Here is an 11,822-nt window from a genome sequence, read left to right as displayed (position 1 = left end):
ACTACACTCCAGTCTGGACGACAGAAACTCTGTCTCAAAAAAAAGAAAAAGAAAAGATAAAAAGACTTGAATGGGCGGTAGGAAGGAGAGACTAAGGGAGGAGCGGGGCTGTGAGGGGCTTAAAGCAACCGGGGCAGGCGAGAGCAGGGCAGGGCTAAGGGAGGGTGGGTCCCAGAGGAACAGTGGGACTGCAAAGAGTACAAAGCTACTGGGCTGGATGGAAGGGAGGGACCTGGAACGGGGAGTCGGGGATCAGAGGACCTGGGAGAGGGCACTGCCTAAAGGTCACGGGGTCCTCAAAGAGGGGGGTGAGAACTTCCAACGTAGGCTACCCTGTGAAGGACTGAAGATTGGAGGACCGAGGGTAGATGAGGACTGGTGAGGAGGGGTCACGCAAGGAGGCAGAGAGGACGGGAGAGGGGATAGGAAAAAGCGCTAGGAAGAACTGGCAAGACAGAGGCAATAGGCAGGACCAGTAAAAAATGGAGTGGGCTAGGAGTCTGAGAGGTCAGGTCCGGGGGAGGAGGCGGTGGCGAATTAGGGGCCGGGCCAGGAAAAGGGACCGCCTCGGAGCGGGCAGGACCCACCCCCTGGGCGGTCCTAAGCGCCGGGAAGCAGGGCGCAGGCGCAGGCGCCGGGGGCGGGGGCGGGGGCGGGGCCAGCGGCTGCGGCTGCGGCTGCGGCTGCAGAGGGAGGGGGCGGCGCCTGCGGGAAGAAGAGGGTGGGTCAGGGGGCGCCCGCTCAGTTCCTGGTCCTCCGCCTCCCGCTGCAGGTGCGGCGGCCGGTTCGTATCGCCTCCCCACCCCACCCCGCTCCCGTTTCTGGGTCTCTTGGTGTCTCTTTTTCTCCCTTCTCTGAGTGTTTGTGCCGTCGCCTCTGTCCCCACCCTTGAGTCCCCAGCCCCTCGTTTGTAAGTCGGCCCTCCTTCTGGGTCTCTGATTCCGTCCCCCTCCTTCTGAGTCTTTGCCCCTCTTCTCTCTAGGACTCAGTCTCTGCTCCCCAGTGTCTCAGTCCCCGCCCCCACCCCAGCTCCCCCGAGTCTCTTTCTCTTCGTCTTTGTACCATTTTTCTCAGGGGTGACTGTCTGGGGCTCTGTACCCCACCTCCTAGGTCTTTGTCCCTCTTTTTGTGTTCCTGTCCTCTATTCCCCCCACTGCACCCCGCTCTGTCCTGCCTCCTCTCTGGGTCTCTGCCCTTTCACCTGAGTCTGTTTCCTTGTTCTCTGACAGCCTCTTTCCCCTTTCCCTCCCTCTCCCCGTCTCTGGTGTATTTCCCCCTCTTCCGTCCCTTTCCCCCTCTGTCTCTGCTCTTTCTCTTGCTGGCTCTGTCCTTCTCTCTCTCCCTCTAAGTCTGTGCCCCTTCACGTTCTCTCTGTCCCCTCCCTGGGTCTCTGTTCCTATGTTTCACCGTCTGGGTCTCTTGCTCTCTCGTTCTAGGTTTCTGTTTCTACTTCTTGGGGACCCTGTCCCCCTCTCTTTGGGTCTCCATCCCTTTCAGCCCCCCCCAACATCCCCTCTAACCCCCGTCCTGGCTGGGACTGCGTCACTGCAGAGAGTTGCAGAAGTGGGGCCTGTCCTGCAGCCCAGGAAGGTCGTTGCCCTCACTCCCCAGACCCGGGGCTCTCCACTGCACCAATCCACCATGTCCTCCAGCTTCTGATGGGACCCAAGAGGGCAGAGAAAAGACATAGGTACTTCCTGCCCCGAATTCTGGTGCACCCCCCGGCAGAAGCAGCGAATCCTGAGGTGATGGACTGAGCTGGGGCTGGGTGAGGCTCCTGGGCAATTGGGGGTGGGGTGGTGGGGGCGAGAGCAGGGGCTGGATATGCACTAGAGGCTAGGTAAGGACCTGGGTCAGCCTTCCTCCTCCATGTTCTCCCCTCAACCCTGCTTTTCCCTTCTGCTTTAGACAGAAGCCAGGCACAGGATCAAGTGACCAAATCAGCGTTTTTTTTGCAGAGGTCAGAAGGTATGGGAGAAGGCAGGGGCTGTGGGGGAAAGGGACTAGAATAAGAAGCAATGTGCGATGCGACTCAGGATAAGGGGCCATGGGAGGGGAAGAGGCAGCGGGCTGGGTAGCAGGCTGGTCCACACTCCATCAGGCCCTGGGAAACTTGGATACCGGCATTCCCTCATGGCCCTCGATAGACCCCACCAGGGTCTGTGGGAGGATGTGTGAGCCTGGAGTCCCCACCCACCTATTAGAGAGGAGGGGGCTTCTGGAAGCATCATGAGGGCTCCAAATACTGGACCCTCAGCTATGTTCACAGACCAGGAAGTAGCCTCGACTCCTGACTAGGGACACCAGGAGGGGAGAGGCCAACGTCTGTCCGCGTTTTCAGTTCCTTTTCCCACCCGTGCTCCTCCCCAATCCATCCGTTCCCAGGCCCTCGAGGCACAAAATTCCTGAAAGCTCCAACTCCCATCTCCCGTCATCCTCGGCGTCCCCTGACAACCCTCTCTCCCCCAGGCCCTGGAAGTGGGGAAGAGCCTTCCCCTCCCTGACTTCTAGGACACGTTCCTTATTCCTCTGCCGGTTCCATTCGGAGCCTTGGTCTCCGGACCCCAAGGCTGAAAATGTGAGGACTCCCTGCCTACGATCCTTCCTCCCCCAAGACGCTGCAAGTAGCTTGGCCCCCAAAAGCTCAGAGTCGAGGGGAATCTCTCCGCCATAATCTTTGGGTCCCTGGATCCGAAGTCTCCCGCCTCCAAAACTAGGATTCGGGCTGTCTTACCGCCCGCGGACCCTGAGCCTTCGCCCCCTTCCCCGTACTCACCCCAAGTCGAGGCGAGGCGGGGATGGGGGAATCCGGGACTCGAGATAGGGGGAGGGGTGACCCAGCCCCGGCAGCTCTGGGCAGCAAGAGGCTGAGGAGGGGGGGTGACATCACCGCCGGAGGAGGGGCAGCACCGCTCCCCCAACCCAGGGGCTTCAAGCTCCGCCTTTATGGCGGACCCCGGGGTCCTTAAATCCCAAGGGAGAGAGGAGAAACAGGAGATGAGGTCCGAGGGAATGCTATCCCCGCCCCTTAGAACAGGAACTGGTAAACCCGTACCGATTACATCCACCCCCCACTGCCACCTGTCGCTGCCATCGCGACCCGTCGCCTCCCACGCATGTTGTGGCTGCGCCCGCCCCCGTTAGGGCGTGGCCACGGCGTGGACTACAACGACCGTGATGCTCCGCGGCGCCGGGAGCCTTTGACGAAAGGCAGCGTAGGCGAGGGGCTTCATGGGACTCGTAGTACAAGACCCCTCAACGAGGTGCGCCCTGGAGAAAAGGGATGATACCCTTTGCCTCCCTCTCTTCCTCAACTCCGTGGGTACATGCACAAAGTTTTCTCTTCAAAAAGTACGCTCGGAAAAGAAGAAACCTAGGCAGGTTTGTTCAATGGAAATACTGGATTTTATTGAGTAGCGTTAGCGTTGCTACCCGCTGCGCATGCGCAACGCCTGGGTATCACCCGTGGAACTGCGCCTGAGCTGCCTGTCCCCCTCGCAGGTCAGCTCCGCGAGTGCGCGCGCGCGCCAGGCCCACTCGGGCGCCGCTTTTCATGTCCCCGCGGTCGAAGACGGCCACATACGCCCCCAAGAAGACGTCGCCGAGGATCCACATGGGTCCTGGAGGCGAAGGAATGTCCAAACCCCGGAAGCCGGACAAGCAGAAGCGGAAGTCACCCTGAACAAACTGCAAGGCGGCAAGGCGGCAACTGGGTGTCGCGGCCGCAGGGACCACCATTTCCCTGGGAGTCTGTGCTCCCTCCGTCCCCAACCCCGGGGACAAGAGATGATTCTGTGGCCCCTTCCCGTCCTAGTGATGATTAACTCCCAGCTCCACCCTCTCAACCCCAGTCATATTACATCACTGTGGCGTCATGGTGACGGACACCTACCTGAATGACGTAATCCTGGGCGGTGAGATTAAACCAGACCCCCCCAAGGAAGAGGGAGACAGCGGGGAGCTTTGGGATTTCTGAGCACCTGATGATGTACTGGGGAAGAAGAGGAACAAGTTAAGATGAGAGATTCCTGCACTGCTCAAATCCTGTCTGTAATGTACATATGGAGCACCTGGGTATTCAGCACCGTGTGTGGACAGCTCTGTTGCCTGGGCTTCTCTCATCTAGTCCCAAACAAAACTGCATTATCATCTTCCACCCACCCCCACTCCCATCTCTGCTTCACCATCCACTGAGCCACTCAGCATAGACACTTGGGAAGTACCTTTGCTTCTTCCTGCCACTCTCCAGCATGTCACTTAAGAAGCCCAGTCCTTTGGCTGGGTGCAGTGGCTCATGACTGTAATCCCAGCACTTGGGGAGGCCAAGGTGGGTGGATCACCTGAGGTCAGGAGTTCCAGGCCAGCCTGGCCGACATGGTGAAAACCCGTCTCTACTAAAAATACAAAAATAATTAGCTGGACGTGGTGGTGGGCACCTGTAATCCCAGCTACTTGGAAGGCTGAGCCAGGAGAATCGCTTCAACCCTGGAGGCAAAGGCTGCAGTGAGTCGAGATCATGCCATTGCACTTCAGCCTGCGCAACAAGAGCAAAACTCTGTCTCAAAAAAAAAAAAAAAAAAAGCAGCAGCAGCCCAGTCCCCTCTGTCCTGGATACACCCTAGCTAACTGCTTCCCACCCTCAGGCCCCAGTGTTCGTCATCAAATTGCCATCATCTTCCCCAGGATACACCCACCAGAGACTGTAACCTCACCTCCCCTGCCAGCAAGGGGATTCCCCCAATGGCTTTATGCAGGGCCCGGATCTCCTCAGCGGGTCCTATGATGACAGGTGTGCCTGTATCCAGGATGGCAGCACAGCCCCGGGCACAGAGAGTCAGCTCTGGGCCCACCTTCACACTGAGAGGGGAGGAGGCAGTCATTAGAGGCAGGCTCCTAGGAGTCCAGGCCCCCAGCCTCCAGCTCCAGACCCAGGAGACTAAGTCCCTCACCGCTCCATGTGGATCTGCCAGTAGGCAGGGACTGTGACTGGCACGAAGGTGAGGGGTGGGATGTAGTGTGCTGGGTCTGAGCCCCCCAGGACCAGCTCTCCTCCATCAGCCACTTCAGGGTCCCTGCAGGGGCAGAGCATAGAGGTCAGTGTCACTGGCCCTCCCCCTGCCAGCCCTAGCAATGGCCAGGGATGGGACTTCCTGCCAATTGGGTCAGTTTAGGGGTTTTGGGTTGGGGAGGGGAATACAGTCAGGGCCTAGATGTTGAGACTAGAAACAAGAAATGAAGGGAGATGGTTCTTGTCTTGATTGAAGTTAGGACTTTAGGATGATGGGTACTGCCTGAAGTGGAGAAGAGACTTCACTTGGCTGTGGAAGGTAGAGCTTTTGGGGGAATTTCCTGAGCTGAATATTATAGTAACCAAGCAGACCAGGGAAGAAGTCTCAGAATCGGCTCTTGAAGATGTGACTCATGCAGGAGTGGGGTGGCTTCCTGGGAAGGCAGAGAGACTTTCTGAATTGCCTGTTGTGGTATCTGTAAGGTCTTTTAGGCCAACTGTGCCGTGGACGGCATGGTAACTCTGTGACCTGCACGTACACTCCAGATGAGTTCCTGGAACTAGAAAGTCTGAAGTAACTGGAAAACCACAAAAAGGGGAAGAATGAGTAACCCCTGCGACGCCTAATTGACTTTGAGATATTCTTCTATTGTTCCTTATTTCCACCTGGACTTTGTAACCAACTTTGGTCAATCTCATGACTCCAGACCCTACGACCCCCTCCTGGCTTGCAAAAACCGCCCTGAACTGTAACTTCTGTAACTCTCCACTGCCTACCCCAAACCTATAAAACCAACTCCTGTCCCACCGCCGTCCGCTGACTCTCTTTTCAGAATCAACCTGCCCACACCCGGGTGGGTAAACAGCCATGTTACTCCCACAAAGCCTGTTTAGGTGGTCTCCTCATTCAGAGTGTGCATTGAACACTGTCTAGAGGATGTGTTAGACTTCCTGTGCTGACTGAGAATGATGGGAATGGGGATGGGAACTTCCTGGAAGATATAAGTTTGTGAGATCTACCAAGAGCTAGATGGGACTTCTTGAATGGGTTGGATGTCAGAGTAACCCAGTGGGCATAGGACTGTGTGTGATGGCCCTCTGGGAAGGAAAGTGAAGACTTCTTGGATGGTGGATGGGACTTCTGAGCATAAGATTGAACTTCCTCCCAGGTGGGTGGGGCTTGCTGAATTAAATCAGGCAATTCTTGACTTCTGGTCAGTGTTCTCAAATGGGATATGAGCTCTCTTTATAGTGAAGAGAAGGTTTCTGAGTATTTGGTTGGTGGCACGTAGAATTTCCTAGTTTGGTCGGGCACAGTGGTTCACGCCTGTAATCTCAGCATTTTGGGAGCTTGCAGTGAGCCAAGACCACACCATTGCACTCCAGCCTGGTTGACAGAGTGAAACACCCTCTCAAAAAGAAAAAAAACTTCTGGTTTGATTTTGAAACAGTATATTGAACCGATGGTGAGTTTCTTTAGTACATCTTAAATTGTCACTTAAGCTCTGGGACTTATGAATAGGGTTAAGATGTTTCTTCAGTTGGGTGACTACTTCCTGAAGGAAGGTTGCAATTTTGTTTTTGAGACAGACTCTCTGTCACTCAGGCTGGAGAGCAGTGGTGCAATCTTGGCTCATGGCAACCTCCACCTCCCAGATTTAAGCGATTCTCCTGCCTTAGCCTCCAGAGTAGCTGGGATTACAGGTGCATGCCACCACACCTGACTAATTTTTGTATCTTTAGTAGAGACGGGGTTTCACCACGTTGGCCAGGCTGGTCTGGAACTCCTGACCTCAGGTGGTCTATCTGCCTCGGCCTCCCAAAGTGCTGGGATTACAGGCATGAGCCACTGCTCCCAAACTGCGGCTTTCTCTATGGAATAAGACACTTCCTGAAGGAAGCCTCACTTCCTTCTTGGGGACAGGACTCATAGAAAGGTGCACCCTTCCCAGTACCTGTTGAGGTAAAAGGAGAAGACAGGCTTATCCAGTAGCCCCTGCTCCACCAGTACATCCAGCGGGGGCCGAACTCCCTCCACAGCCAGAATGGGAAAACCGAGGCCCAATATCCCATCGGGGCGGGACACAGTGAAGACCAGGGTGGATTCCCACAGAGCTTCCCCAAAAATCACTGATGCACCCTTGATTCCACCAATCTAGGAGTAGATTGAATTTAGGGTCAGTTACTTTTGGGAGGACAATAACCCACATGTCCTGAGGTCTTTCAAACCAAGGCATGAATTCCAGGTCTGGAGACATCTGGACCCAAACCCTCCCGCTTGGCAAGCTTTGCCTCTGGACTTGAGAGAATTCCTACCCCTTCACCCAGGAACTCCTCCCCTTCCTTGAGAAGCCCCAGCCATCTGCTCCGGAAGCCCCTCCACCTCAAGTCCCTCCCTAGGCCAGATGATCTTAGACAATGGGGTTCTCCCAGGCTCAAGGCTTCCTGCAGTCAAAAGTCACTCACAGTCAGCTTGTCCTCACTCAGGATTCCATCTACCCGCCCAGTTCCATACTGAATGGCAAACTTGGTCCCATTGGGCTGGAAGGAGCTGGAGGCATTGGGATTGAAGCGGTGGTGGAACCCTAGGCAGAAGTCAGAGAGGTGTCACTGGGGGAGGGGAGCCTTCCCAATGCCTTCTTCCCCTTTGACCTGACCTGTGAGAGTGTCAGAAAAGAACAGTTTCTCAAAAACCTGTGGAAGGCCGGGCGCGGTGGCTCAAGCCTGTAATCCCAGCACTTTGGGAGGCCGAGGCGGGTGGATCACGAGGTCAAGAGATTGAGACCATCCTGGTCAACATGGTGAAACCCCGTCTCTACTAAAAATACAAAACATTAGCTGGGCATGGTGGTGCGTGCCTGTAATCCCAGCTACTCAGGAGGCTGAGGCAGGAGAATTGCCTGAACCCAGGAGACGGAGGTTGCGGTGAGCCGAGATCGCGCCATTGCACTCCAGCCTGGGTAACATGAGTGAAACTCCGTCTCAAAAAAAAAAAAAAAAAACCTGTGGAAAGCTGAGGTCCAGCCCTGCCTCCTCCCTTCACCCCCATTCAGCCTTATTCTCTCGCATAGAAGCTCACAGCAGGGCACACTGGATAAGTGGCATCTCTTGGATGGGACCCAGAGGTTGGAGGAACCGGTGTCAAAGGTGACAGTGAAGTTCTGTGGAGGCGTTCCAAGCCCAATTTCCCCAAAATACTGGGCCTGATGAAAAAAAGAGGAGACGAGTCAATGAAGAGTTTGACTTGAGGGCACTGGGGTGGGGGCTGTGTGGGGCTGTGACTCACATCTAGGAATTTGGAGAGAGGCACGAAGCCTGGCTTGTCCCCAGGGGATGGGGCCCCCAACCTGGGGAGTTTTGCTGGTTTTCCCCATCCCCTCAGTAGGTTCAGGGTCCTGCGTCCGGGATGGACTCGGCGAAGAGGGATGCTGTAGGGTAAGAAGATGTTGAGAGTCAGGAGGCTGGCCTTCCTGGAGACCCTCTGTAACAGACTTACCCAAACAGGACATGAGGACAAGTTCAGCATCTCCGAGGCGCCACAATAGGGGTCAGTACCAGAAACTCTGCAATAACGACCTAGCAAAGATGCCATGAAACCCTTCCTACCTACCAAAGATCCCCAAAGACTTGAAGGAGCAAACCATCCCAAACAGAACTTCTCAACAGTATCCAAGTCCTTAAAATAAGCCATTCCCAGGGAATTGACATTCTTTTTTGTTTCTTTTTTATTTATTTTTGACATTCTCTCTTTTTTTTTTGAAATGGAGTTTCGCTCTTGTTATCCTGGGTTCAAGCAATTCTCCTGCCTCAGCCTCCCAAGTAGCTGTGATTACATGGATGCACCACCACACCTGGCTAATTTTGAATTTTTTTCAGAGATGGGGTTTCTCCATGTTGGTGAGGCTGGTCTTGAACTCCTAACCTCAGATGATCCGCCCGCTTCGGCCTCCTAAAGTGCTGGGATTACAGGTGTCAGCCACCTCACCCAGCTGGAATTGACATTCTCAAAGCTTTCCTAAGACCCTAACATAAAACTTAAGCTTTGCAAAACCCTATGATGGTGGCCCCGGCATGCTTCAGTTCATAAGGTTGGAGACTACTTTCCCCACCCTTGGGGTAAAAATGTAAGCATCAAATCCTAATTTCACTCTTTACACTAAAATACATCTGAGATATCAAACACTTAATGGGAAAAGTAAAATTATAAGAGCACTTTGGGAGACCAGGACAACAGATTGCTTGAGCCGAGAGTTTGAGACCAACCTGGACAACATGGTGAAACCCCATCGCTACAAAAAATACAAAAATTAGCTGGGTGTAGTGGCATGAGCCTTTAGTCACAGCTACTTGGGAGGCTGAGGTGGGAGGACCATTTGAGCCTGGAAAGTGGAGGTTGCAGTGAGCTGAGATCGTGCCACTGCACTCCCACCTGAGCAAAACCCTTTCTCAAAAAAAAAAAAAAAAAAAAAGCATAAAAGCAAGTAAAATGTTTTAATTCTAGAAAGGGGACAGCTTTTCTAAATATGAAGGCAGGGTCACAAATTGTGGGGGAAAATATTAATAAATGTGACTCAGAAATGACACCTGTTGGCTGGGCGCCATGGCTCACGCCTATAATCCCAGCACTGTGGGAGGCCAAAGCAGGCAGATCACTTGAGCTCAGGAGTTCAAGACCAGCCTGGGCAACATGGTGAAAACCCCTCTCTACTAAAAATATAAAAATTAGCCAGGCATGTGCCATCATGCTAATCCCAGCTACTCAGGAGAATGAGATGCGAGAATGTCTTGAGCCTGGGAAGCAGAGGTTGGAGTAAGCCGAGATCGTGCCCCTGCACTCCGTTCTGGCAACAGAGTGAGACCCTGTATCTAAATAAATAAACAATTGTATCTAAATAAATAAATAATTTATCACCTGTAGTCCCAGCACCCCACATATCAAGACCTTCGTCTCTATTAAAAGTTTTAACAATTAGGCTGGGCATGATGGCTCACACCTGTAATCTCAGCACTTTGGGAGGCTGAGGCGGGTGGATCATCTGAGGTCAGGAGTTTGAGACCAGCCTGGCCAACATGGTGAAACCCCATCTCTACTAAAAATACAAAAATTAGTCGGTGTGGTGGTAAATGCCTGTAATCCCAGCTACTCAGGAGGCTGAGGCAGGAGAATTGCTTGAACCCCGGAGATGGAGGTTGCAGTGAGCCAAGAGCACACCAATGCCCTCCAGCCTGGGTAACAAGAGTGCAACTCTGTTACAAAAGAAAAAAAAAAAAGGAAAAAAAGTTTTACACTTAGCTACGCATGGTGGTGCACACCTGCAGTCCCAGCTTCTTGGAAGGCTGAAGCAGGAGGATTGGTTGAGCCCAGGAGTCCAAGGCTACAGTGAGCTATGATTTTGCCACTGCACTCCAGCCTAAGCAACAAAGCAAGACCCTGTATCTAAAAAAAATTAATTAATTAAACTAATTTTAAACCTTTGTACTTCCCCTCTACATACACACACAAAGTTGTAAATAAAGGCAAGGACGAAAAGTCTGGGGGAAATTATAAGTTGTATATCAAGAGTTAATATTGCTAATATGCAAAGAGCTTCTATAAATAAATAACAACTATATAAACAACCTGATCTTGGGAGACAGTTTTTCATGGGTCTCTCACGTGACTGGAGAGCACTGACTGCCTTTGTCCAGACTTGTCTTTTGAAGGATTTTGTTTAATGAATGATCTTGGAAGAGAGATTGTGTCTCCTGGCCAGGCGTGGTATCTCACACCTGTAATCCCATCACTTTGGGAGGCCAAAGTGGGCAGATCATGAGGTCAGGAGTTCAAGACCAGGCTGGCCAGCATGGTAAAACCCCATCTCTACTAAAAATACAAAAAATTAGCTGGGTGTGGTTGTGCATGCCTGTAATCCCACCTAGTCGGGAGGCTGAGGCAGGAGAATTGCTTGAACCCGGGAGGCGGAGGTTGCAGTGAGCCAACATCATGCCATTGCACTCCAGCCTGGGTGACGGGTCAACACTTCATCTCAGAAAAAAGAGAGAGAGCGCGCGCGCAAGCGTCTCCTTCTGGAACAAAGGGAAGGCAGGCCTATGATGCATTATAAAAGATTTAAGCTCCCTATGCTCAGGGTTCTATTAATATCGTGCACTGCAGTGCATGTGTCGGTGTCATCTGGCCTTCTTCATTTCGCCCTGTGGAAACGGGCTTAGAAAAAGGGGCTGGGGCCAGGTGTGGTAGCTCATGCCTGTAATCCCAGCACCTTGAGAGGCCAAGGTGGGAGGACTGCTTGAGACCAGCCTGGACAACATAGTGAGACCCTGTCTCTACAAAGAATAAGGAAGTTAGCCAGGTCTGATGGCACATGCCTGTAGTCCAAGCTACTTGGGAGCCCAGGAATTCAAGGTTACAATGAGCTATAATCATGCCACTGCACTCCGGCCTGAGCAACAGAGCAAGACCCTGTCTCAAAAAAGAAACCAAAAAAAAAAAAAAAAAAGGAGAAGAAGAAAGAAAAACTGGCACAAATACTAATACTCTTGCTACTGCTATTGCTGGGGGTAATAAACTGCCCTTCGTCCCTGACTTGGGAGTCTCGGGTCTTCTATGAGCAGCCATGGAGCTATGGCAAACTCACGTCACAGTTCTTGACAGTCATTAGGAAAATAAAGGACAGAATGTGCAAACGAAGTACAAATATGTTCTAAATACATGGAAAGATGTCATCAAGAGTCACCAGAGAAATACAAATGGCAGGAGTGAGAAACCTTGTTTCACCACTCAGACTGACAAAGAACTGAGAATATGTACTGGTTT

General features: G+C 52.8%; 1 protein-coding gene and 1 long non-coding RNA gene across 2 annotated transcripts in view; one reads left to right on the top strand and one right to left on the bottom strand.

Moving 5' to 3' along the window:
* The first annotated feature begins 801 nt into the window (after positions 1 to 801).
* LOC119468684 lies at positions 802 to 2,874 on the top strand. The gene is made up of 3 exons (XR_005197433.1): positions 802 to 1,745; positions 1,909 to 1,968; positions 2,386 to 2,874. It is a non-coding gene; the product is annotated as an uncharacterized LOC119468684 (long non-coding RNA).
* Positions 2,875 to 3,382: 508 nt separating this feature from the next.
* The window catches only part of LOC108292002 (napsin-A-like), a 12,944-nt gene continuing 4,504 nt past the window's right edge, over positions 3,383 to 11,822 (bottom strand). The window contains exons 2-9 of the mRNA XM_017512531.2: positions 8,295 to 8,436; positions 8,088 to 8,211; positions 7,475 to 7,593; positions 6,964 to 7,163; positions 4,950 to 5,072; positions 4,713 to 4,857; positions 3,893 to 3,991; positions 3,383 to 3,687 (exon numbers count right to left, since the gene is read on the bottom strand). Of these exons, the coding sequence (XP_017368020.1) occupies positions 3,460 to 3,687; positions 3,893 to 3,991; positions 4,713 to 4,857; positions 4,950 to 5,072; positions 6,964 to 7,163; positions 7,475 to 7,593; positions 8,088 to 8,211; positions 8,295 to 8,436 (1,180 nt within the window). The 3' untranslated portion in view covers positions 3,383 to 3,459. The remainder of the gene's footprint in view (positions 3,688 to 3,892; positions 3,992 to 4,712; positions 4,858 to 4,949; positions 5,073 to 6,963; positions 7,164 to 7,474; positions 7,594 to 8,087; positions 8,212 to 8,294; positions 8,437 to 11,822) is intronic.

This window comes from Cebus imitator, unplaced genomic scaffold (genome assembly GCF_001604975.1).
Source record: "Cebus imitator isolate Cc_AM_T3 unplaced genomic scaffold, Cebus_imitator-1.0 Scaffold473, whole genome shotgun sequence".
In the NCBI taxonomy this organism is placed as follows: domain Eukaryota; kingdom Metazoa; phylum Chordata; class Mammalia; order Primates; family Cebidae; genus Cebus; species Cebus imitator.
Note: the sequence above shows the minus strand (reverse complement) of the source record. Positions and strands in the feature narration are given on the sequence as shown.